Genomic DNA, 27467 nt, shown 5'->3' on the forward strand with positions numbered 1-27467 from the left:
ACTGGGAAGATGCACTCTTAGGCTATGTCTGCACTGCAGTGCTCTTTTGGGATACCGGAGTATCTCGAAATAGCTCTTCCATGTCTTAACAGGAAGCCGGTTATTTCGGGCTTGCTAGTCCAATGTTCCTGTAAACCACATTCCACGAGGAGTAAGGGATGTTTTGGAATAGTGGGTTATTTTGAAATTTGGCACTGTGTAGACAGCACCAAATTACGAAATAAGCTATTTCAAGATAAGATATGCAATTTGCATAGCTCAAATTGCGTATCCTTTTTCGACCTACGGTGCAGTGTAGGCGCATCCTTAGATATGATTCAGTGAAGCAAAATGATAATTATAGTTTTTATTTATTCTATTTAATGTTTACAAATCTCAAATCATACAGCATAGGAAACAGTCCCTTAAATCCCCAAAGAGAAAATAATTTCATCTGAGGAAATCTTTGGTGCTATGATTGTCTGAATTGAGAAAACATATGGAAGGGCTGTTTAGACCCTTATCCTGCAAAGATTTAAGCCTGGATGCAAAGTTGCACATGTGAATAGGCCCACTGAAGCCAATGTGACTGGTCATACGTGTAAGTTTATGCATATGCTTAAATGATTGAAGTTGTAATTTGTTTTGGGTGGGGATAGTCTTTTACAGTGTCTGTACAGTGCCCAGCACAAACTGGACTTCAGTTTTAATTGGAGGGCCTGTGAGCATTACCGTAAAACACATAATAACAAGGAAGGGACCACACTTAGGTACAGTGTTGTATTTCATGGTGGTCATTCTATTCAAATGCAAATGCCAAGTTTGCCTATGTTTGGAAATAAGATTTATCTTGAGTTAGGTACACTTTGTCCTGTGCTGATAATACATCTCCAGTCACTGTAAATAAAGGATCTTTCTGTGTTACTTAATACAAATCCAGCTCATGGTGAATCAGCTGACTCAAAGTTGAGAGTACATTGTGTTAAGTATCCTTCAGTGAATAGCTCTGCAAATTTAGACTTTATAGGCTCTGGGTTGACACTTTTATTTGAGCATGGCTGCCAAAAATCAAATCATTTAAAAGAAATAAATAACAATCATTAAATTTGTTATACAGTTGTGTGTCTGTGTGCATGGGGGTTGTATATATTTATGCTATGAATTGTTGACTATTAAAGGCTACATTATCAGAAAATTGTGCAAAGTTTAGCCATGCACCAGCCATCAATTTTTCATGAGAGTTTTGTGACTAAAACCCTATGGAAAACTGATAATTTATCCCAAATATATTTTCAGAGGACAATATACCAAATCAAGGACATAGCAACTTTATTGACAGCGTCTCAAGGGAACTCTCACTAGAACTTTAATTGCATCAAAAGATTATGACAAGGTTTACTAGCAGTGTAATGTATTTTTTTAAAATACAGAAGTGTCATGGACAACTAACCTCATTTTGACCAACCTATAAGAACTTATTTAAAATATCTGATTCTTGATATTTAAAAATATTAGAAGTGTGATTAAGTATGATTTCAACACAGGTACTCGTTTGGAGGCTTAGTGCCATGGTCTAGTTATACAAAATTAGATTTAAGAGATTTTATAAAAATCCATGTTATAGTTATGGGCCTCAGTTGTTTCCTGCCCTGGAGATTGGGAAAGCCACCTTCTGGAGTCCTTTACATATCTCACTGTTGCCAGGGAGGTTTTTTTTAATATATATATATATATATAATATTGTGCTAGCACATAGAACGTGCTCAGAGCCTTCTCCACAGAGGACACAGTTTTAAAAGAAGCGAACACATGAATTTATTGTGATAGGGATTCTAAATTAAATTCAGTTATGTTACCTCTTTCTTCTGGGGTGGAATTCTGCTAGTAGTGAATTCCAAGCACTGGCCCCACTCCCATTGTCTTTGGGGAGGCAAGAATACACTCAAAAATCACTCCAACACTGTTTATTCACTTTCATTAACAGAAGTCACCTTGATCCCAATACCCGCATCAGGCTAGCAGGCATGGATCAGGGGCATATCCTTTGGGCCCTGGCTGATTCTTACCTGGAGTGTGACATAGGCTTACTGCCCTGTTGGCTTGTGCTCCTGCTGGAGTTGAGTTTTCACCAGCTGTGTCCCTGCAACAGCCACCCAACGCTCTTGACACTGTCTCCTGTCTCTCCTCTTTCCCAAGAAATCTTGCAGTTGTAGGTCAAGGTGGAATTTCCTAATTTTAATCTCTCTGTCCAGCTCCTTATTTTTTCATCCCTCTGCCAGTCAGAGCTTTGGAAATGGGGTCAGTTTTCACAGCACTTCCACTGTGCAGGTGAGTGGAACTTTACACCTCCATCCTGTTGGTGTGCCTAGCTCTATCACTCTATTCTTTTGTCACTGCCCTCTCCTGCTCCTCTCTTGTATGTATTGTTCTGTGTATGTTTCATAAGGGCAGTTACATTACTAGCTCATACATCTATAAATATCTGATCAAATATGGTGGAAGCTATTTTATAACTGATGAGAAGATGAAATAAAATTTTGCTTAGTAGTTGGACAAAGACAGTGATGCAATAAATACTATATTCTGTATGTCTTTAATAGGACATTGCTGAGGAAAGGTACTTGAAAGATTATAAAGATTGGTATAATACCTGCATTGTTCTAGGTCTTTTACAGATTGGTAGGAAGCAATGGTCTTTTCCCTAAAGAGTTAATATTTATGTAATGTCTAAAATGCTTTCTTGAGTAGTGTTGAATTCATGTTAAACTATGTGGACTTAATATCAGCATCACAAGTTGAGTGTAGTACATCACTTAATTTCACAGAACTCTTAATAGCATTAAATACTCTGCTTTAAATGCTTTTGCTTATTTTATTTATTTATTTATTGCTAACAGAAATTTGATAGCAAATGTCACTGGTGGAAAATTGTCAGAACATGAAATTATGACTATTGGACGTTATTATAGTATGCGAGATGAGGTTGAAACGGACATCAACTTCCTTCTTGCAGTGGCTCAAGAACAGCTAAAGAAAAATAACTTCGAGAATTTTGGGCAACTGTCTGCTACCTTTGTTTACAATGACCGTGAAAAGTAAGGTTTCTGTATTTGATTCAAGCTAAAAGATGTCTCCCTTTATTAGTTCACGATTTGATATATAACTTCTTAGAGACCCAAGGTCGGTCTGTCTGTCTGTCTCTCTCTCTGTCTAGTATATCATATAAATGCATTCAAAGAATTTGGTTTCTGGTAGGGGCTACTTGAGGATCGATGTCCTCCTTTTTTCTTTCTGATTTTTTGCTGATGGAGTGAGTCTACATTATTTCAAGTGTTTGGGATAGCCTGTGAAATAGCAATGTTCCTGGCCCTGTCACCACAGAAAAAAAAAACATTTCTTTAATCAGAGGGGACGAATAGACTTTTATAGCAAAATTTTAAAAATCTAAGATTTTTAGATAGTTCAAAATAATCACTTATATAAATTGTTTGTCCTTCTGGTTTTGTAGGATCATAGGTTTAGAATTAGAAATCTGTGAATAAATACCTGCAGCATGTGTTTTAAATAGACAGGAGAAGAGGGCTATGTATGTAAAGTGTTGATGTTTTCCTATTATGCAAAAGTGAATTTTTGTGAAATATAATTTTCATTTTTACCCTTACATTTTTTTCACCAGGTTTTGTATTGTTTCCTTATTCAGTAATACGTGCATTTGAAATACTCATTTTTGCTTCCATGTTGTTAAATTTGTAAAGATAAAAAATACAAAAGACATTTTTTTCACTTCATTTTATTTATTTTTTGCAGATGTGGGTTGCTTCCCCATGAGAAATGCAGGACTATTTGCAAGTCCTTCAGGTTGCCATTGGCTGATGATCTTCTGCGGACTTTACTAACCATGTAAGTCATGGCCAGACAAAATGCTGTGTGTAGTATAAGTGTATGTTTAATGGCAGAGGATTATTTAATATACATTGTAGAAATATTTCCTAAGAATTTCAGCACTTCACACAGTTGTGTGTGTGCTCTGGTGCTGATTTTTTCCATGAACTTCTTTGAGTCTTCATGTTTGGTAAACATTTGGAATTAACAAGGAAGAGAACTGAAGCATTTTTGTCATTTTTGGTTGACAGAAAAAAAATCCCCATGGCTATGTATATACACTATAATTGAATAAACTTATAGAAATTAACAACTAACATTTATTGTCTAGGATAAATAGGTGGATCATTCTCTCTCTCTCTCTCTCTCTCTCACACACACACACACACACACACACACACACACACACACACACACACACACATTCACACACATGCTCTCTCTCACACACACAATCTGAGAAAAATGCCATGATGAATAATGTAGAAAAGTTCATGAATCAAATAGATGGTATTAATAGATACAACAGCCCTTTGTGGATGTGGCTCCTCATCAGCTGTTGGGAGTGAGCCACATCCACTCGGACTGAATTGGCCTCCTTATAACTGGTCCTACACTTGGTGAGTTTCTCTCTTCTTTTGTTGTGCTAGTACTTATATATATCCCAACTTCTGTGATTTTTATTCCATGCAACTGATGAGATGGTTTTTACCCATGAAAGCTTGGACCCAATAATCTGTTAGGGTATGTCTACAATACAAAGTTAATTCAAACTAACAGACATTAGTTCGAATTAACTTTGATAGGTGCTACACATGCAAACCGCTAGTTCGAACTTAATTCAAGCTAGCGGAGCGCTTAATTCGAACAAGGTAAACCTCATTCCACGAGGACTAACGCCTACTTTGAATTAAGTAGTTCGAATTAAGGGCTGTGTAGCCACTTAATTCGAAATAGTGGGAGGCTAGCCCTCCCCAGCTTGCCCTGGTGGCCACTCTGGGCACCACCAGGGAAACTCTTCTGCCCCCCTCCCGGCCCCGGAGCCCTTAAAGGGGCACGGGCTGGCTACAGTGCCCGTGCCAGGTGCAAGCCTGCCAGCACCCAGCCAGCAGACCCTGCACCTGGCATGGCACGAGCCAGCCACCCAGTGCCACCCAGCCCTCCGCATCTTCCCGGGACCAGGCTGGTGGCTCCCAGGAGCCTGCCCGGGACCGCAAGAGGTAGGCACCCACCTGGTCTAGTGCGGAGATCGTGGACCTCATCCAGGTTTGCGGGGAGGCCTCCAACGTTCAGGACCTCCACACTAGGCACAGGAAAGTGGCCGTCTAGGGAAGGAGAGCTGCCAGCCTGGCCACCCAGGAGCAGGTTTGCATGAAAATCAAGGTGGTCTAGTGAGACCCCCGACCTGAGCCCTGAGCTTAGAATGGCCGTACTGGGTCAGACCAAAGGTCCATCTTGCCCAGTAGCCTGTCTGCTGACAGCGGCCAACACTAGATACCCTGGAGGGGATGGACCGAAGACAATGACCAAGCCATTTGTCTCGTGCTATCCATCTCCAGCCTTCCACAAACAGAGGCCAGAGACACCATTCCTACCCCCTGGCTAATAGCACTCCATGGACCCAACCTCCATGACTTGATCTCACTTCTCTTTAAACTCTGTTCTAGTTCTAGCCTTCACAGCCTCCTGCAGCAAGGAGTTCCACAGGTTGACTCTTTGCTTTGTGAAGAAGAACTTTCAGTTATTAGTTTGAAGCCTGCTACCCATTCATTTCATTTGGTGTCCTCTAGTCCTTCTATTATGGGAACTAATGAAGAACTTTTCTGTATGCACCCTCTCCACACCACTCATGCTTTTAGAGACCTCTATCATATCCCTCCTCAGTCTCCTCTTTTCTAAGCTGAAAAGTCCCAGTCTCTTTAGCCTCTCTTCATATGGGACCTATTCCAAACCCCTGATCATTTTAGTTGCCCTCCTCTCTCCCACCCTCTCTCTTTCCCTACCCCACCTCCTTTTCCCAGTCTCCCCCAGTTTTGTTAAAAAAAGAGAGTTTCTATTTTTGACCACACGTGTCCTTTATTTTGTACATCAGGAAGGGGGGCTAGGGATGGGCAAGTGGAAGGAGGTGAGGGAGGAATGGGGTACGAGCCTGTCAGCCGACGGTCAGGGCAGTGTGTGTGTGTATGCTTCCAAGAAAAGGTTTAACGTCCGTGTCTTTACTGCTAGGACCGGGGTCCCATCGCAGAGGGTAGCCAGCAGGCCAACAGACGCCCTGTTATATAGGAAGAGCTTATTACACTTTAGATTTTAGCTACTAGAACACAGGGGTTCCTTCGCAGCGGGCAGCCTAGGAAAGGCTGAAAAGGTGCCCCAACGGATCTTGTCACCTGGGAGTGACACAGATCCAAACGCCCAAGCTTTCCCTATGTCTGTCCCTTTATGACCGGCTGAAGTTCTTTTAAATTGTGCTTGGTTCTATTACAGCAACTGAAGGAGTCAGGTTAAAACTTAAACAGTTACAGGTTTATTAAAGACTTATAAAAGCATATGGTTACAATGGCTATTGCTCTATTTCTTAAATGCTAGTAAATATATATATAGATCTTAAAAATGATTACTGGAAAAAGGTAAAGATAGAAAATAGAAATAATGGTACCAAGTGACAGCTTAATCTTTAAAGAGCTCTAACACTATGTATATATACTTAAACAAAGGACCACATCAAGGTACAATTTTTACCCCTTTCTGTGCCTCTCGACTCAATTCCTAGGAAAGACGAATACGAGGTGGAACCTCTGGAACCTCGGGAGATCAAACACTTAACCCAACCAGCAGATAGATGGTAGATTGACACTCAAAGCAAGTGTGCTGCTGGACTCATCTTTATACCCCTGGGGGCCCGTATTCTCTTTTTTATCTTAAGAGGCCAAATTTTACTGGTCCGTTTGTGGTGCCAGTTCTTACAAGCAGATTACAAGTTAATTTACACTTGTAAGAGAGGAAGATAACTAAATTTGGACTGCCGGATGTTCTTGTTGGGCGGGAGATTCCTCCCCCCACGGACAGTTGTGTGTTCGTATCAATATGGGTTAAGTCAAGGGCACGATGTACAGCCTCTTAGTTTGACCACCCTCTTATCTCTGCTTACTGTTGGTCATGGTCACTGAGCCAGTATATCTAAACCTCTTGCTCCAAGGTTTTCAAAGAATATGCTGTTTTCCTGCTCTTATGTGCCCTGTATGGTTTCAAGCAGATAAAGATGGATGTAAAATGGGGGCTCATGTCTGGCTACAGAGCCCCCGATGAAGAGGACTGGGGTGGCTCTGCGGGCTCCTCGGGGTGGAAGCTCTCCTGCAGCCCCCCAATTGCTGCCCCTCCCCCGGATGGCAGCCTGCGGCAAGTGCAGCTGGGCTGATGGCCGAGTGCTGTGATGTGCCGAGTGTGGGCACTCAGGGCACTCCAAGCCAGGACTGCTTTGCAAGCGGGGAACCCCTGAGAACTGTCTGTCCGGGGTGGGGGTCAGGTCCCTTTAAGCACAGCTCTCGGCTAGCCTGAGACAGCAGCTCCATGCTCTAAGTTGTATTCTGATGCCCTGCTGGCACTGCTTCCGGCCATCCTTAACCTCGGTTCTGGGTCCACTTAGTGTGGACATGCTAGTTCGAATTAGCAAAACGCTAATTTGAACTAGTTTTTAAGTCTGGATGCGCTAATTCGAATTAGCTTAGTTCAAATTAACTAATTCGAACTAAGTTAGTTCGAATTAGCGCTGTAGTGTAGACATACCCTTAGTCTTTAAGGTGCCACAGGACCCCTCGTTGTTTTTACAGATACAGACCAACATGGCTACCCCTCTGAGACTTCACTTCTGACAGTTGGGGCACAAGCATTAGTCAAAAGACATATACAGTTCATTTTTAGAACTCCCACCAAGTTGTCCAGCATAAAACATGCATCAGGATAATTGGCATTTAGAACTAGAATTCTCATAGTCTCAAAGGTGTGATTGAATAGATGCAATTAGAGGAAGGATGAAGTGGACTTTTCCTTTATTAATACTGAAGATGAACTAGCAAATCTGATGCATCATAAGCCTCAGAAATATATATATTTGGCTTGGTATTAGGAAAAGCTTTTGAAAGTTGACAGTCTCATAGAAGGGGTGGCTGAATGGAAATAGTTTCAAAAAAACCACCAAATCTCTTTAATTGAAAATGATTGTTAAAATTATATACAAGCTTAGAGAACAAGGAGGTTGCTTAATATGTAGTGGAAGATCATTTCATTCTAAACATCGCTTTATATGATTAGGGACTGTGAGTAATTTTAGTGATAAGATGAAGATTCATTGCACTGAAAGATCTCACTGTATACAGTGAGTCCTTACATTATAGATAAGAGGAAAGTATTTAAATTCTTAAACTAAGGCTTGTGCAGTTGGTACCACTTAAGTAAGGATGCGTATTTAATAGGAACTTTTGTTTATTTGGGGGTTCATGGTTGGGAATATGTTTCCTGTAGTGGATTTAATTAAAATTAATTTCCTATTCATTGGGAGGCCTCATACTCTGCCTTGGAAGTAGTAGTATCTTTCCCCTCCATTTGCTATTTCTCATGAAGGTTGAAAAACCATGAAACATGTACCACAGCGGCATTGCTGCCAATAAGCCAGTTTGACTTCTGGAAAGTCCACAGTTCAATGTAAGGTAGCACCGCTTATCACTGATGTCCCGTCACCTGTTTTTATAGATGAGGAAGAATTTGATTTTTATTTCTATGGGTATTTCTATTGAACATTTCTAAATTTATTAAATGCATTTAGGAGGAAAATTGTGCAAATCCCACAGCACCAGCAGCTTTAGCTAATGCCTTAGCTAGACTCTCTTCAACTATAAAATGGTACTGAACCATATGAATGAATATTAGTTGAATAGTCGAAAGAGCTCTCTAACTATAGCTTCTTCAGCTTGCAGGTTTTTTCCCCTGAGATTGAGCAATAAATATATTGATGTTAACTTTGAATTTTCTATTTAAAAAAGTAATACCCATAAATATCTATTATTTAACATTTGTATGTAATGCTGCAGGTGTCCTTGGCACTTAACAAACAGAATAAGGATTTAAGCCACATTGAAGCAAATAGGCATTTTGTTACTGGCTTCAATAAGCCCAAGATTTCATGTGAGGTTTCTGTCCCAGGGAGCATCAGTCACCCCAGAATAGACACTGAGGAGACTGATCTCCCGGAATTTGATTTAGTGGGTCTAGGAAGGGGCCTGCTAAATGGAGCACTAATCGTGCCCCCGTTGAGTCTGGTATTCTACTGATTCATGAGGAGTAAGGGAAGTCAATGGGAGCGTTTCTACTGTTGACCACCTGCAGTGGGGATACCACAGAAATTCTTTCTGTCCAATTAGTATAAATATATTTTTTAAAATTACAGAACAGGTGCAGAGTTTTATCGTTATGTTTTAATATATGCAGAGGCTTCCCATTTGTTTCTACCTGTAAAATGCAGCAATTATTATAACATTTCTTTAAGTTTATGCAAACATACAAGGAACAATTAGCTTGCTTAATACACAAGGACAATTAAAATGCTTGAGAAATAAAAATTTTACATAGAATTTTCTTTTGATTCTATTATTCAATGTGCACTTACCAATGCACCAATGAAGAGTTAAAAAGACCTAATCCCTTTCTGAATGGGCTTACAATCTAAACAGAGAGATGGCAAATGAGGAAAGATAAAATGGAGAAAAGAAAGCAGCTAATGAGACTGTATGGCCAAGGTTTCAAATATAAAAGTTTGAGTTCATCTATAGTGCACGCATCTTGTGGCTTTAAAAAATATTGTAAATTTTATGCTAAATAATTGCAATGGACACATCAGAATGATTTCTCTCTGCCCTGCTAATGTGAGGTGGTAATAGTGGGCTTCCAGAGCTGGGAGAGACTTGGCAACTGTGACTTAAGAAAATCTGTGGGAGGCAGCTGCCAGGTCGGGAGGGCTGTAGCTGGCGTGCCTCTGGGATCTAATGTTCCAGATGATTTCTCTTTATGCCAGAGAAACTGATAATCACTCTTGTGTCAGTTCTGCTGCTTTTCAGTTAGACTAATTCAGATGTGTCTTAGACATTGGGGGGGAGGGATAGCTCAGTGGTTTGCCTGTTAAACCCAGGGTTGTGAGTTCAATCCTTGCGGGGCCATTTAGGAATCTGGGGTAAATCTGTCAGGGATGGTACTTGGTCCTGCCAGGAGGGCAGCAGATTGGCCTCGACTCAATGACCTCTCAAGGTCCCTTCCAGCTCTATGAGAAAGCCATATCTCCAAATGCAGAGCTCAAATGGTCCTCAGGAAGTCATCAGGTCCACCCCTTGTGGTGTACTATGTACATATTCAAAACTCATTGAGGGTGTTTTAATAAATGAGACATTGTCTGCCCATAGAAATGTGCAGATTTCCCCCAAATTTACTGTGGAATCCAGTGACAAACAAAACAGTAGAAGAGTGCATGCACGTAAGAAGATAAAGCCAAACTTTATGTAAACTACATTACATGCATTTTGATTAGAAAATGCAGCAGCTCCAATTTGCTGGTTTTCTTTTGTTCCGTCCAACAGCCTCCAAGTTTCCGTGTGTGTATGAGCCCACACAAAGTGAAACCTCTGTTTGCTTCAGTTTTAATGTGAACAATGCAAAACTGTTAATTTATTTTTACACGGTATCACCCTGAGGGTCATGCATTCCTCTGAGCACCCCATCTCCTCTGGTTTAGCAGAAAGGGGAAGAAGACCCCCAGGCATCTTTGATCCTCATAAGGGCTAGAGCAATGACTTCAGGCCAGAACAATTCTGCCCTTAGAACATCCCTCCCACCACAGGCCAGGACCTCTCTGCCTTTTTTCTATCTCTTGGGCTATGTCTACACTTCAGAGCTTTTCCATGTAGACAGGCCAAACTTCGGAAAAGCCTCTTCTGAAAAGAAAGCGGAAAAAGATAAACAAATTGAGAATTGCAACTTGCATATTTTTTCCAGTGTAACTCTGTTGGGGTATATCTATACTACCCTGCTAGTTCAAACTAGCGGGGGTAATGTAGTCATCCGCACTTGCAAATGAAGCCCGGGATTTGAATTTCCCGGGCTTCATTTGCATGAAGCCGGCCGGCGCCATTTTTAAATGCCGGCTAGTTCGAACCCCGTGCCACGCGGCTACTCGCGGCACAGAGTAGCTAGTTCGGATTAGGCTTCCTAATCCAAACTAGCTGTACGCCTCGTTCTACGAGGCGTACAGCTAGTTTGGATTAGAAGTCTAATCCGAACTAGCTATTCCGTGCTGCGGGTAGCTGCGCGGCACGGGGTTCGAACTAGCCGGCATTTAAAAATGGCGCCGGCCGGCTTCATGCAAATGAAGCCCGGGAAATTCAAATCCCGGGCTTCATTTGCAAGTGCGGATGACTACATTACCCCCGCTAGTTCGAACTAGCGGGGTAGTGTAGACATACCCTTGTATAGACATTGCCTTGGTGTGTATGCCCTGGTGACTTTTACACAGCAACATACCCTCAAAACTCATATTTTAGGGGTGGCATGCTCCCTCCAGTAAAGGTAGGCATAATTCTCCACCTGCAACAAAAAAGATCGGGGGACAGACAGCAGGACTCGAAAGGCTCCTCTGATTGTCCTGCTATATTCTCTCCAGCTCAATGTGTCTGGCACCTTAGACACACCTGTCTCCATTGTGACCTTCAAGTACCAATATTTAGAATGTAACTTTTTGTAAACATGTCTTGGTTTTTCAGTACACTATGACAGACTTGGTAGTGCAGTTTACATTTGTTCGTACATGCTAATCAGGTTTACTGCATGGTAACCACAACATACTAACCAGTTATACGAGAGTTGTTAGTCCTTTTAACCTTTTCCTGTAACCAACTTAAACACATATTAATACCCAGAATATACAGCAGCCATCAAACAAACTAAAGTAGCAGCATACTTGACAAATGTTCTGTTAAATCAGAGTGACATAGTACTTTCTACAGTTATCTGATTAACATTTTAATAAAGGGTTTTCTCAAAACGAAGGAACTCAAGCTCTGTAAATATTGCTATCTACAAAAAGAACACTTGGGCTGCAACTTTTCTGGATGGAAAGAAAAAAAACATTTATAAGCAGATTGGGTCACTATAGCCTCATGAATTGATACAGCAGGCTTCTACTTGTTGCGGTAATCCAAGGTGAACACATTTTATGGAGGCTACAAACAAGAGTTATTCTTCTTCTGCCAAAGAAAAGAAAATTGTTCTCCAATTCTTCTACCATAGTCTAACATCAAATACTGTGATGACGTTCTAGAGCAAAACTAAAGGGGGACGATTGTCAAGTGATCTTGTCTCCTTTTGATGAGGCAAATCTAACTTCCTTAATTATTGCAAAGAATTATAGTGTCTACTCATATTAACTCTGATAACGCAAATGGATAGCATTTCGTTCCAGTCCATCTAGTACCTTGTGAGTCTCAACTCATATCTCAGAAACAGAGCTTCTCCTTATGCATACTCTATGGGAGCCAAGGGATTTGTATCCACCCACTAGATACCAGAATGAATTTGGAATATTTTCAAGCCATTTTTACATACGTGCCTAAATATGCATTTAGAAGGTTATTTATCAGTACCCGTTCTTGAAAATTTTAGGTCTAGTTAAGAGCATTAATTCAGAGACAGCATTCCTAGCTGTTTAGCATGCTTTCACATTCAGATTGAAGGACTTTGGCCCCAATCCAATGAAGTCAGTGGGATGGCTCCTATACAGACTTAGATGAAAGTGGTCCAGTATAAGTTTTAAGTTGTTAAATTCTTTCACTTTTCCTGTATAAAAATCTGCTGAGTTAACTTGTACAGCTTTCTAGATTATACCTTCCACAAATCAGCAAAGGCCAATTTATATCCTGAGAACATACAAACTTCAAAGGTTCTAATTAATGAAACTGCAGGATGTCAAGATAACGTAGGGTTGAAAGCAATACTACAAGTTGGCAATACAAACAAATCACATGTCGAAAGGCTTATGAAATTCAGTGTGTGTGCAACATATGTCATATTAAGATATATATGCAATCAAAGAATAATGCCAGTCAACTTTTATGGCACATGCTTGCTTCTTAATAAAAAGTAGGAAGTATTTATCCTGCTCTACTCAGAACTGGTGATCACAAAATGGGTGCCAGTTCATTATGGATAGATGCTTATTTTTTTGAAAGGATTAAAATCAAAGTTGCAAAATAAACCAGATATTGTGTCTTGCATTCCCTTGTGTGGATGTCTCTTCTAAACATAAGGACAGGGTTTATAGGGTATATCACTCTAATCCCAAAACTAATAATATTCAGTTATTGAAGAAAAAATGATTAATTGTAATGTTTTAAAAACTGAAATGAGTTGAACTTGAATAAACTTTAAAGACAATAAAAAAGTCCAATGTGACAGGAAAAAAATGAACGTAAAATTTTACTTGAAGTGTAATATATAGAATAATAGAAATACATATTCTGCAGTCTTCTTGAACTGTTGTCCTTTTCTATATTTTTTAAATTAATTATAAAAAGGTAATTTGTTGTTGTGCAATGTAAAACATAGCATAGTATATTAAAATATTTAACAGTGGAGTCAATATTTATATATAAATATTCTGCTTGTAGGTTTGAAGACAGCAAGGAACAAGTAGATTATAAGAAGTTTGTCAATGGGCTGAATTGGAGAGAAACTCCAGTTCCTACATTCCAGACAATAAAGGTTCCTATAAAGGTAAAGTTAAGATGTTTAAAACAAAAAAGAAATGCACAAAATCTGAGAGCCTCATTCAGGCTGCAGTTAATGTTATTTAGCTGAAACACATTAACATCACTGATTTATCCATCAAAGACTTGATCTTTATGGATCTTGTCTGGGGTTTTTGGGGCAGTTTGTTTTTGCTGTGAGGGGCTGGCTGAGGCAGAGAACCAGTGTAAGGCAGGGGAACTCTGTGACTCTTCTGTGCATAATGGATGCCACTATGGATTTCTAGGGACATATAGGAAAGAAAATGTCTGTGCTCTCCTGTGAGTAAGGACATGGCTATCACTGTTACACAGAGCTTATGTTCAGAAGTCACGATTGTCAGGAACTTCTAAAAACTGCACTCACACTGCAAAATGTAGCTACAGTTTTCTGTAACTGTGGAAACTTGCACAGAATACGCCACTTTGTTAGTAGGTAGTGGGAGTAGCATGGAGAAATCAACTAATATGTTTCTGTCAGTCTAGTACTTATGGTAAGTAAAAATTTTATTTCAGCAAACTGCAAATACTAATCTGACCTGGCTGTTTTGCACTGGTGTTAGAACAGAATGATTTAAAATAGAATTGTGCATAATCCAATCGAATTGATTTTTTACAAATGTCATAGCAAAGAAATCCCGAGTGTTATAGTGCACATATAACATCACTCTTCTGACCCAGCCATTGACTGCTGAGATTGAATGTGATTCATTTAGTCTCCTCTGTTTCTGCTGGTTTAGAAGTGTAGGGTTCACTGCACAATAAATTCAGCAGTTTCATACTTTTTTATCAGTGATATGCAAGTACTTTGTTTTCATCCTCACAACATAGTGACACTCTTCTGGAGCCTATAAAATAGTCTCTAGGAGCTAAGGAGGGCAAAATGTTGCTGAATTGCTAAGATTTCCTTGGTGTCATTTTCTTGGACTCCTTAATTCAGAAGAATGTTCTTTCTTGTGTGCACCTAAGATCCTGTACATATGTTTGCAACATCCACTTTATATTGGACATGTTTCAGATTTAAAAAGTGTGCACTCCATGTATTGATGAGGACACTTTTCAAAGACAGTCATAAGGGAGTTAGGAATTCTCAAAGATATTACTCACTGAGGGTATGTCTACACTAGATCGTTAATTCGTGGAACGAGATGTAACAGTTAATCCGAACTAAGAACTTAGTTTGGATTAACTTTAAACTGCCGCGTGTAGCCATGGGCAGTTCGTTCGAACTAAGGGGGATTAAAAAATGGCGGCCAGATAGGAACATGCAAATAAAGCCCGGGATATTTAAATCCCGGGCTTCATTTGCAACTCCGGTTGCCTGATTTGCCTACCTAGCTCAAATTAACGAGCTAGTGTAGACATACCCTGATTGTGTTGTGATAGCACCCAGGGACACTTGTTAGAATTAGGGCACTGTTATAATAAGTACTGTACAAACAGAGGTAGATGCAGTCTCTGACCTAAAGCATTTACAAAACTAAGAGGATGAGCACCATATGAACCTTTTGGGGGAATTAAAGAGGCATAAAATTATACAGTTTTTTTGGCTTGTTATTTATTTCATATTTTTCACTTAGCAATATGGGCTGCCTGCCCGACATTCTCAGACTAGCCACTAAGCCCTGATTGATTTCTTGTGGATGGTGTGCCTGAAGTGAATCTTGCATAGGGGCTGGAGGTGGTGAGGAGAGGCATTGTGTTCAGTTTGTAGTCGTAATAAGCCAGTCAGTGGCTATGATCACAGTCTTCCACTTGCCTCCCTGTTACTAGATGCCAATGTTCTGTATATACCATGGCAGCAGTGATTAGAGGGAGGGCTGGTTTTATGGCTTGGTGGCAGGGAAGTTTTCCAGTGGATGTGGAACAGCAAGGGAGACAAGACAAAAGGATTTGGGAAACTAGTACTAGGTCTGGATTGGCATCTTTAGTACACCAAAGGCTGTGATCAGTATAATACAATATCAGGTATAATTTGGGCAGGGTTACATAGTAAAGATCAGGAAAATAAATGTGTGTTTGCAGTGGAGCCATTGGAGGGGTTTGCAGAAAATGAGCTGTCTCAGACCAGGTGGACCATCTAAACAATCCTTGCTTCAAGCCACAGAAGTGTATTCCTTTATTTGTTAGGCAGAAGAACCACTTCTGCATTAAACAATAAGTTACATAAACATACTGAGATATCCTGCACCACAGTACATCAACAAACAAGTTAGTAAATTATGTCCACATTAGAAGTGGTGGCATTATTTATTCAATGTATTATTTTGTTGTTAGCTGTAATATATAATACTGAATTTATTTTAGACTGGTATGTTTTAAAGAAAGATGAGTAACAAAAGAAGAGAGAGAAAGGAAGAGGAGATGCCAATGGGAATTCAGAATCCTTTGATGAGTCTTTGAAGTTATCAGCTTAATCTTTATGCTATTGTGATTTAATATACATTGCAATAATATGTCTAGGTGTAAGATTATTATATTTTACAAACAAAAATTTCAGTTTGTATTCTAACTCAGTGACTGAATTTTCAATTTTAATCTTCTAATTTACATTTCTTTTTCTTTTTGTCTACTACTTTGAAAGCTGACAATTGCTACAAAATGTCTTCCTCTTAGCTGACCTACATATCTTTAAAATATAGGTATCTTAACTGAACAAATCAGTATGCGAGTCATTAATTCAAAAAAATTGTGCAGAAATGAAGGTAATGGGCTATTTTTAATTAAAACTTCAACAAAATTGATCAAAATCAACAATACCAAATTGTGTAGGAGGATATGTTCTACACATTTGTTCCCTTAACAGGTGATTTGTGTGTAGAAATGAAATCACTTGTTTAACATTGTTCTGTGACATTTCTAGTTACTTTTATTTTCAAAATGCAGTTCTAAGTTTGTTCTCTTGTTTATCACTTTCAGTATGAAGATGACTGGAGTGGGCAGCCACCATCCCTTCCAGTGAAAAGGATCAAATACTTACCCCTAATAGAGGATGTTTTTGGCACTGAAGAATAATCTGATCTATACGGGTCGCTTCTTTTGAATTACTGTTGCAACTTCACCAAGCATATCTGGACAGTTACTGTAAACGTCCCTTAAAAATAAAAGAATCACAGATACAGATTATATTGAATTTAAATTTCTTACTCCAGTGTAGAAATATAGTTCATATATTTTTGTAATTATTTCAAAATACAAAGTCCTGTACTGAAGGTGCATGAGCACAATTAAAAATATCCTTTAAACAGATCTTCATGTTTGGTTATATATAGAAATGCACAAATATTCAGAAATCTCACAGGGAGAATCAAATGTAGCAAAGTGTGACTGACCCCTAAACCATTCTCATCTGCAAACAAACCAAAATGGTCACCGATAACATTGTCAGACAACCTCAGTACAATAATTACATATTCTGTTCATTGTTTTGTCATGCTGCTTAGTTGGATATCAGTGTATCTCTGCTGAAGCTTATGTGTTTTTTATGTCTAAGCCAGTTAGTTTATGGAGGGATGCTAGTACAGCATAGCACAACATTTCCTGGTATCAGAGGTAATTACAGCCTACCAATATAGAAGTAAATATCTTGCAAGCATAGCACAGAAACTGAGCTCTTGATTTTTGCTTTGCATACATCCTAAGTAGATAGATATCAAAGCTTAGTAAATGGGTGTCCTCAGAGTAAAACAGCACTTTATTCGGAGAACACCCACAACTGAAACTAATTGCCACCCTTCCCATCATTAAAGATTATGATGATTAAGTGGAGTTCCTGCCAGTCCTTTGCATATCTGTAGCACTGTAGAAGTTCAAAACCATCTTTAGCCATGACTTTGTTATCACTCCACCCACAGAGCTTCCCATTTTAAAAAGGGTGGGGAAGCTGAAGCAGTGACGTGGGAGGAAGGACTTGCCTTTAATTAAGTCAGTAGAAGAACTGGGATTAGAACTCAGGATGACCTGACTCCCAACTCTGTGCTAATATTTTTTGGTTACTTTTCTGAAATTATCAAATTGTTTGACTGAGGATGACAGGGTTTTACCTCAAATTGCAATTCAAGCAGAAAGACAAGTACTTAATTTAGGAAGATAGATACTTAGCATAGTTTATGATTCTGTATTAGAGACAAAAGTAGGTTTGATGGATTGTTTAAATCAGATTTGTTTTGTAGTAATACATTTTAAACATAGATTACATCCCATAATGCCATAGATTCCAAGGCCAAAAAGGATGATTGTGATCATTCAGTCCAACATTGTACCAAAGGTGACAATGGGCTGGTACAGGTTGGTATGGCGTATTGGTACAAACTGACCTGTACATGGCCAACAGTACTTTAACATCACTGCCCTTTTTGCCTCCCCCCCACCGTCAACAGTCCTGCTGGCAGAGCTGTCAATGGGTGCAAGGAGCAAAGAGGGCAGCTATTCTGGGGCCTAGCGATTTAAAAGGACTCGGGTCTCCCAGCCACCACTAAAGCAGCAGCTGTGGTCAGGAACTCTGGACCTTTCAAATTGCCACTGGAGCCTCAGGGCTTCTGGCCTGCTTGCTGATGCCAGTGCCTTGGGGCTCCTGGCCACTGTGGCAGCAGCAGCCATGAAGGACAAGGACTAGCTGGGAAAGTCTGGCCCCAGTCCCCCCCCATCACCTTGCCAAGGACCCCAACATGCCCCCTGGCAATTGCATTCACCCCTGTGTTTTACAGGCCACAGAGCTTCCCACAATTAATTCCTGTTCAAACTAATGCATATCTTACAGGAAAAACCATCCAATTTTGATTTAAAAATGGCCAGTGATGGAAAATGCACCACAACCCATAGTAAGTTGCTCCAAAGGTTAATTACTCTCATTATTAAAAATGCATGCCTTGTTTTCAGTCTGAATTTATCTAGCTTCAGCGTCCAGGCACTGGATCTCGTCAGACCTTTATCTGATAGATTGAGGAGCCCTCTTTTACCAGATTTTTGTTCCCTATGCAGGAACTTATAAACTGTGACTAAGTCACTCTTTAAGCTGTTTTAGACTTGAAAATGCCTTCTCTCATGTCTGATGATCTCTGTGTAGATAAATAACAAGACTTGGTTTTTTTGGAAGGAAAGGTAGAGAACTACCAGCTTTCTGACTTTTAACTATTTTGTAGTGCTGTTCTATGTATTTTTAGTAATACAGGCAGTCCCCGAGTTACGCGGATCCAACTTATGTTGGATCCGCAGTTACGAACGGGGCTTTTCTCGCCCTGGAGGACTGGAGCAGCGGGACGCCCAGATGCGCTGCAGTCCCGCCGCCCCCGTCCTCCGGGGCGAGAAAAGCTGCTCCACGTCTCCCTGGTCTGCTGGGGGGGGAGCAGACCAGGGAGACGCGGAGCAAAGCCTTGGAGCACGCCCGCAGCGGGACAGCCCATAAGCTCACTGAAATCAATAGAAATTCACACATTGTCTTTAATGAGCTTTGGATCAGATTCTGGCTGCAGTATCCATAGATGAAAATCTTACGCTGTTGAAGTCAACAGCAAATCTCACATTGACTTCAGTGGAGCCAATCTTTCTTCTTATCAGTTTTTAACTTCTAGGCCCCAGTTCATCAAAGCACATCTCTATTTAGCAAAGCAATTTAAATGTGTTTTTAAATCTCATTGAATGCAATGGAGCAGACATACATGCTTAAATGCTTTGCTGATCCAGGGTGGACTGTGAATCGAGGCCCTGATGAATTTAACCATTGTAATAGAAATACATTATATTAGAAAGTATGTTAGAAAGGAGGCATTATGAACATGCCTCTGTCTGCATTCATGTACGTATGCTATATGTCATATGCTGTTGCTTTAGCTTTTTTCATAGCCAACAATTAGCAATTAAATTCCCATTATAGGACCATGTTGGTAATTGTGATAAATTGAAACTTTGTAACTGCTTAAAACCTTTCTTTTAACTAACCCAAATACCGTAATACTTCTATAATTTAGAGATAATATCCCCATTAGTACTGTTTATGACTCAATAAACAGCTCTCACAAGTTAATAAATGCCAAAGCTGTAAACACCAAGACTATTAATGCAGTAGAATTTCTGTGCCTCCCTCTTTTGTTGGTGGTCTAGATACAGCAAAAGGAAATGCTATCTCAGGAAAAACATTTATTCTGGCTATATAAATATAAATGAATTGTCTTAAAACCCATCTGGAAATCTCCCATACTCCCTATGTCCCAGGTGGTCTGGCAACAGTGATGCATTCTGAATTTGTCTGCAGGCAACAGAAAAATCTTTCTTTTTAAATAAAAGCAAGAGGCTTAGTTTTAAAAGCCCTAAAGGTGTCTTTACCTTGTCTTTCCTTTCTGGGGAAGGAGGGAACAAAAATCCCCTCCACTGTGATTATTCAAGTATGTTCATTTTGAAAAACATCACTGAAAGTGTCTGAATTTTTACATGTCTTTAACTCATTTGCTGCCAGCCTTTTTCCATTTGGATGGACACATGAATTTGATGGAAGAGAGTTTGTAGGCGTTGATGGCAGCCTGAAAGTTAACACAGGCAAAGCTTTTGTAGTAGGAACTCCTTTGGATTTGGAACGGTGGTAGTGATTAATGAAGTCATTTGCAAACAACACCAACCTTTTGCTTTATCTAAAAAATAAATACACTGAAATATATTTTGTAAGATGCCAAGACTCCATTTCATTAAGTAATCAGTTGTTCAATGAGCCAACTGTACCTGGGGAGTTTTTACTGAAGTACATTTATTTTGTTTATATGTTTAAATTAATCAAAATAGCTGAATGTTTTGGCCTCTGCAGATGAATTAATCCATTTCTGCATGAAAAGCCAGAGTGTATGCAATGGATCAATTTCTCTCCACCCCCCTCTCCCACATACAACTTGTCCTGCTTATGTAACCCCCCTGTTTTTATTTATTTTTCCCAGTCATTTTGTAGTTTCTATTTTGACACTTTCTGTGAAAGTCTGTTTCAGTGTAGGATAGTGTCTCAAATGGCTATTGAGAGTCATGTTTTTTTACCTTGGTGCTATTGCATTTGTTACCTTTATGCCTATGGGATGGGGTTGGTGTTTCAGGCTTCCCAAAAGCTAGTTATCATGCAAACAGAACCTCTGCAAATATTGCCATCAAACATTTCTCTGTGTAAGTGCCATTAGCAGAAAGCAAATGTATTCTCTGTTGGTTTTAGAGCTGTTTTAATTTAACTACCCTTATTTTGCTTTTGGATTATGTTTCGGGAATAATCATGTCTAACAGTGGTACAATCACTAGACAAACATGCAAATGCATTTCAACGTTCTCCACATGGCACGCTCACTAACATTTTATGGCCACTCAGCAGATTCAAAAATACACCCATTGATTCCCTATAGGAAAGCACAAAATGAAGAAAAGAAAACCCACTGAGGTCAAATCAGTTTTTCTGATTAGAAAACAAGAGATCCAGCATCCTACTGAGCACAGGGCTTTGTCAGAAAAGGCAAACGCAGTGGTCATTAAGGCGCTGATCCTGAATCATTGAAGTCAGTGGCAGTTTTATTACTGATTTCAGTGGGAATAAAATTTCAACTTCATTTAGCATAAATGGGTGTTATTGTGCTGCCTTCTCTCCCTGTCACACACAGTATCATATACTGGGCATGATATAAAAATAGATTATGACACGTGTGAAAGCCAGAGCTCAAAATTGACAGAGGGTTCTTAAGTAACTTTAGCAAAACTATACAGGGATATTAAAAGCAATAATTCCTATTCATCAGAGAACATTCTTAAAATGCTCTTTATGTATATTGGTGCACAGTACAGTGTATCACATACACCATCCTAAGAAAAGTTTGTAAATTGGACTGTAAAGCCTATTATCCCTGCAGATTTACAGTATCCGCATTGAAGTAGAGAGAAATGGTAAAGTGTCAGACAAATGTTTATATATAAAAACCTCCAGTGGGAACAGAACTGAGGACTGGAATCAGTTCATTACTTTGAAATATTCTTTGATTTAAGCAGCCAGGCATGATGTTACATGAGTTACAGAGAAGAATAAAACTAGAATCCTCTGGGCTATGCATTTTAACAAAATATATAAATTTAGGCACTGCTCCAAGGTCTATTGAAGTCAGTGGAGATATAAGCATGGTCTGAATCAATGCTTCCATTACAACCAGCTGGACTGAGAGAGAACTCCTGAGTGTGTATATGTAAATACAGTTCACTCAGTTTGCTTAGGCCTGCTAGATATTCAACTGTTCGAATGGTGTTTTGTCCATTGTCACCAATTTGGTTGTTGTGAGGTCACAAACTGTGTTAACATTAAATGCAGGAATTGTGAGATATGACCACCAATGGTCGCAGTTACTGTGGGAATGCAGAAAAGTCAGACTGTGTTTAACTCAGTTCAAAGGAGAGAAACTGTCAGTGTAAAGAATCTCAGATAGACCAGGCTTCCCCTGCCAAATCTCTGTGAAGTTAATTGAGGGAGGCGCATGACTGAGTCAGTCAGCTGCATGCCCTCCATGAATGAGCTGTAAGACTGGTTCAACCTGTTTCTCCCCCTCTCTTCTAATAATAGAATTAGACCAGACTCTATAAGGAGTCACTTTATTATTTTGAACTTTCTTCAACTGGAATTTCCTATGGCTGGACCGTGTTTTGGCCCAAGAGCTGAAATCACTAAGAGCTGAAATCGCTAGGTTTGGTCCAGAGCCAAATCCATCACAAGCCAGTGGAAGATGTGAGCAGTGGCAGCACGATGAGCAGCCAACAGAGCAGTGATGGAGAGATGAAATGGGCAGTGGCAGCAAGGGGCAACGAATGGCCAGAGAGGCAGCGGCAGAGAGCAGTGAGCAGGTGGATGGTGAGTGACCAGCCAAGTGGGTAAGATGCCTCCTATCTTCCCCGCTCCTCCTCCCCCCGCCCACTCAGGATGGGATGTGAACTCTGTGGATGCACCTCTGAACTCTGGGTCTGCCCTAACTAAAGGGAGTGACTGTGATTGGGGTGGAGAGAAAGGTTGGGGTTGTGAAGGGAACATTTACATTGCTGGACTTAAAAACCTGCAAGGAATAGGACATTGCCCAACCTACTTGAAGTCGGGCTGTTACTCATGGTTTTGGTTATGAACTTTGTGGTGTTTTCCCAAATCAATGCCACATTACTTCCCTTCTCTTTTATTAAAGGTTTCTTCTCTACACTGAGGGTATGTCTACACTAGGGTTCGAACTAGGGTGGTAATGTAGGCAACTGGAGTTGCAAATGAAGCCCGGGATTTGAATTTCCTGGGCTTCATTTGCCGTCATTTTTAAATATCCGCTAGTGCGGACTCCGTGCCACGCGACTACACACGGCACGGACTAGGTAGTTCGGATTAGGCTTCCTACTTGGAACGAGGAGTAACGGTAGTTCGGAATAGGAAGCCTAATCCGAACTACCTAGTCCGTGCCGCGTGTAGCCGCATGGCACGGAGTCCGCACTAGCGGACATTTAAAAATGGCGGCGCCCGGCAAGATGCAAATGAAGCCCGGGAAATTCAAATCCCAGGCTTCATTTGCAACTTCGGTTGCCTACATTACCACCCTAGTTCGAACTAGGGTGGTAGTGTAGACATACCCTCAGACTCTGTGCTTGCAAGTGGGTAAGCACTGCCTCCCCGAGGCACCCAGGGGTGTTGTGTAAATTTCCCAGGTTACTGGGTGTGAATTCGAGCCAGTTTTGTATTGGATGGATGGAGAGGAATCCCTAGGGCATGTCTATACTATGGGATAAGGTCGAATTAAGATACACTAATTCAGCTATGCTAATTGTGTAGCTGAAGTTGACATACCTTAACTCGACTTTTGGCACTGTCCCTTTGACTTCCCCGACTCCTGGTGGAAGCAGGACTACCGGCATTGACTGGAGCACCACTCTCAGTTCGAATTAGCATGTCTTCACTAGACCTGCAAATTCGAACTCTGGAAAATTGACAGCAGCAGCTTTAATGTTCTCTGTCGTGCAGTCATACCCCTAGGTATGGAACCCAGCCCTAGCTGCTGCTGGCGCTACGTGGCAAAAGGGTTACAGAAAGATTCCCATCAACTTAGCCAGTTTTGGATCAGGCCCTTAACTCACATTGATAATCATTCAGTTGAGGTTTAAAATTAGGATTGCGAAGAGTATGGGGCACTATTCTTTAAGTCATTGAGCACTTGCTGGGAGGTACTGAGAGTCCTCAGTTGCCAGTAGTTTCTTGGAAGGAGATGTTGGCACTTTTCTGCATTTCTTTCCCTTCCTTTAACAATAAATACTTTTGCATGAAAACGTGTGTGTGTGTGTGTGAGAGGGGGCATCCGCTATTACTAATCAAAGGCAATAGTGTCTGTTACCTTCTGGAGTATCAATGAAATGATATTCTGATATTTTTGCAATATTTAACCTCTCTGGAAATCCTCCTGGGTAAGCTTTTCCCATCGTGCTAGGGGGGTACATAGAGCAGTACATTGTTTTATAGTGTCACTGCTAATGCCATACATGTTGGAAGGCAGAGTCAAGCCTCTAGCATGTAACTTGTCAAGTGAATGATCCCCCCTCTCAGGGGCCTGGCTGTTTATGAATCTCATTGAGATTGATGTTATGGTTCTATCATGGGTGACAGGTCCCTTTAAAGAAAACATGTTTAGCTTGCTTGTGATGGCATAGGTGGCCCTGGTAAGAATCAACTGACACTAATATCAGGAAGGGCAGCTAAGTGGAAGAGGAAGAGGGAGAGTCAAAAGGGGCTAGAGAATACAGATGTTGCAGAGATAAAAAGGTCTTTAAGTCTTTCCTGTGAACAGGAAGGCAGGGGTAGTCTAGACTGGCTTGGACAGGGAGGGTTCAGTGTTCTCTATAAGCTGAGTACTTGGGTGGCCACCCAGGAGAGATTCAAATGCTGACCAACTGATTAGCAAAGCGCCCACAGCTGGTAGCATGTGTTTCTGCTGATGGTGCACATTCACACATGCCTCAGTGCACATAACACAATTTATTCTGCACAGTGGAAAAAATTAGAGGGAAGATAGGCAGGGATTCTAGGCTGTGCTGATGTGCTTTTATATGTGTTCACTTTTTTTGATTGCATCCCTTTGGTATGTATGGTCATGCCAATTTTCTTCCACAATTTGATCTGAGGAAGTGGGTCTGGCCCACGAAAGCTCATCACCTAATAAACCATCTTGTTAGTCTTTAAAGTGCTGCATGGTCCTGTTTTTTGTTTCAGCTACACCAGACTAACACGGCTGCATCTCCATTACTGATGAAAGGATATTGCAAGAAGCCCAGGGGCTCTAGAAGGGATTCCGGGCTCTAGGCATAGAATGTGAAAGGAAGGAACTCTAAACATTCAGCAGAAAGGTAGGATGTGTGGATTAAGAAAAGTAACTCATGGACCAGTGGGGTCCTGGCTGAATGCCTTGAACAATAGGGGAATGACTATGAGAAGGCCTATTGAATAACTGCCTGTACTCCAAGCCTTTGGGGAAGACTGTCTAAAAGCCTATAAGAAGCATGGAGCTTTGTTTGTTTGTTTGTTTGTTTGTTTGTTTGATTGAAGAAACAGTGATAGCCTGAGGCAAAGGTGTCAAACTGGATTTGAGACTTGGTGTTAGTTCTTCAGATTTGCTGTGACAGGACAAACCCCTGGTAAGAGAAGCACCTATGGCAGGATTCACTTGCATCATTGTAACCCGCCTGAAGGGGGCGCTACAAGATGGTGATCTGGTGATTGCTGTATTGGTTATACATTTAGGATCCCAGCTGTTGGCTGTCAAAAGATTTTCACATTCTCCATTGTTGCCTGCACAGTGTAAGGAAGAGCATGATGTATTTTACGTAATACTGGTGTTGTTCACACAACTTTTTAACTGGTTCTATATTTGCTGCACTGAGTTGGTCTCACTTAAGGAGAGCATGCAGTCTGCCCATTGTTCTGGAAGCAGACTGTATTTTCATAACCAAAGCATGAAAACCAAACTTACACAGTGTCTACAGTTTACAGCATTGTGTACAGGGTAAGTCATTCTTGGACCTACTTTTTATAGTGTTGCATGTATTTATATAGCACTGATAATAAGTTGAATACTACAGCAACTCAAATGGATTTACATTTAAACAGTGAAGTATTTAATCCCTCTCCAGAACATTCTGTACAGTGCAATTGTTTAAAAGTGCCATAATGTTGCAACAGTGAGATTTCAAAAATGGAAAGTTGCCAGACATTAACTAAGTGAAATATAGGGGCTTAAAATACACTACCGTCCAACACAAAAGACAGGATCTCACTTGTGCACAATGAGTTTCCTTAGATGATGGGTCCTTCACCAAGGACCTGGCCTGACTTCACAGCAAAGACATCCTAGATAAAACTAAATAGTTAGTTCAAGCCAGGCATTGACTGAACAGTCTTAAATGAAACTAACAGGGAGTCCAGGGCCCAATATCAAGTGTTTCTCCAGGTGCTGGAGCCAGGGAGCTAGAACTGCATTGCAGAGAAGCTGTACAGTGAGCTGTAAAAATGTCTTGAAACCCCTTCCAGCCCTGCCCAGAGGACAGCAGCATGAATCACCAGCAGCGATTCAAGTCAGGCTTGTGTGCTTCGGACGTTTTGGTAGAGTTAGTATTGATATTCTGGTGACCTTCTAGCCAGCAGTGAAATCCTTTTATTCATGAATGAGGCTGAGCACAGTATTATAGTGGGCTTGGCAGTGAAAGAAATTGTGACAGGAGTAATTGCCATGTCATTTCTGCCTTGGTTTTAAAAAGTTCCTTTAAAGAGGAACTCAAGAGATGGCCGTCTTTTATTGTGATTTGACCTTGAGGAACATTGTATTTGTTCTTTATTACTGAGGCAGCAAATGGAATGACTCAAGTTGCTTACTGAAAACTTGTGAATGAAGAGCAGTCTAGAGATGGACAGGACTCCCAAACCCTTGTACATGTGAACACTCATTGGGAGAAATGATGCTGTTCTGTTGAAAAATGAGGCATGTGAAGAGGCTCATGCCTCTCTGACCTGAGCTCCAGGGTTCTGCCACCCAGTTTGGGGAACACACTGTGCACCAAGACAGAAATGATGGGTCTGTTATTATTTACCACTTCTGTTCCAGTTGCACCCAGAGGCCCCAGGGATTTCTACAGACACAGAAGTGAGAGACAGTCCATACCCCTAGAGATCTCACAATCTAAAGTGACAATTCAATGGCAGGAGGAACCAGACAGTTGAAGTGATTTGTACAAGGTCACACTGGTAGTCCTGGGAACAGGAGCCAGGATTAACCATTGGACCTCACTGCCTCTGACTATGGAGTTAATGTGTCATCTTCAGAATAATGCGACTATGTAGTGCAAGAGGCCATTGTCTCAACTCTTATGTTGAGTCAGGCGTGCTGACTAGTTTTGGTTTTAAGCTCATCTCACTTCTTCTGTGTCCTTGATGTCTGCTGTATCTTGCAAAAGAAGGTTGGGGTTTGGGCTCGTGGTTCACTTCCGTTACAGAGTAAGCAGTGAGCATGGCACACCCAAGCCACAGAAGGCTTGAGAGCGCCAAAGGAATCCCCACCAATCTCAGGGCCTCAGGGGTATTCACTGGATCTTATAGAAGCCGTCTGTCCTGCAGGCGCCTAGCTGCCATAGGCCTCCCTGTTGCACCTGAGCCAAGAGCGAGGGGAAAGAGTGCTGTGAAATTACATGCATAAGGCACCTACTGATCTATGTGGGCCAATACACATAGGTTGGAGGGATGAAACCACAGCGAGCCTCTGTAATCAGGCTTGACTCCCCCCC

The 27467-nt window shown here is 40.8% G+C and overlaps 1 protein-coding gene across 1 annotated transcript in view; it reads left to right on the forward strand.

The window, feature by feature from the left end:
• The window catches only part of EFHC2 (EF-hand domain containing 2), an 86431-nt gene extending 69503 nt beyond the window's left edge, over window positions 1–16928 (forward strand). Inside the window, exons 12-15 of the mRNA XM_006137936.4 lie at window positions 2877–3074; window positions 3787–3879; window positions 13563–13668; window positions 16599–16928. Coding sequence (XP_006137998.2) covers window positions 2877–3074; window positions 3787–3879; window positions 13563–13668; window positions 16599–16694 — 493 coding nt within the window. The 3' untranslated portion in view covers window positions 16695–16928. The remainder of the gene's footprint in view (window positions 1–2876; window positions 3075–3786; window positions 3880–13562; window positions 13669–16598) is intronic.
• The last annotated feature ends 10539 nt before the right edge of the window (window positions 16929–27467 follow it).

This window comes from Pelodiscus sinensis, chromosome 1 (genome assembly GCF_049634645.1).
Source record: "Pelodiscus sinensis isolate JC-2024 chromosome 1, ASM4963464v1, whole genome shotgun sequence".
Lineage (NCBI taxonomy): Eukaryota > Metazoa > Chordata > Testudines > Trionychidae > Pelodiscus > Pelodiscus sinensis.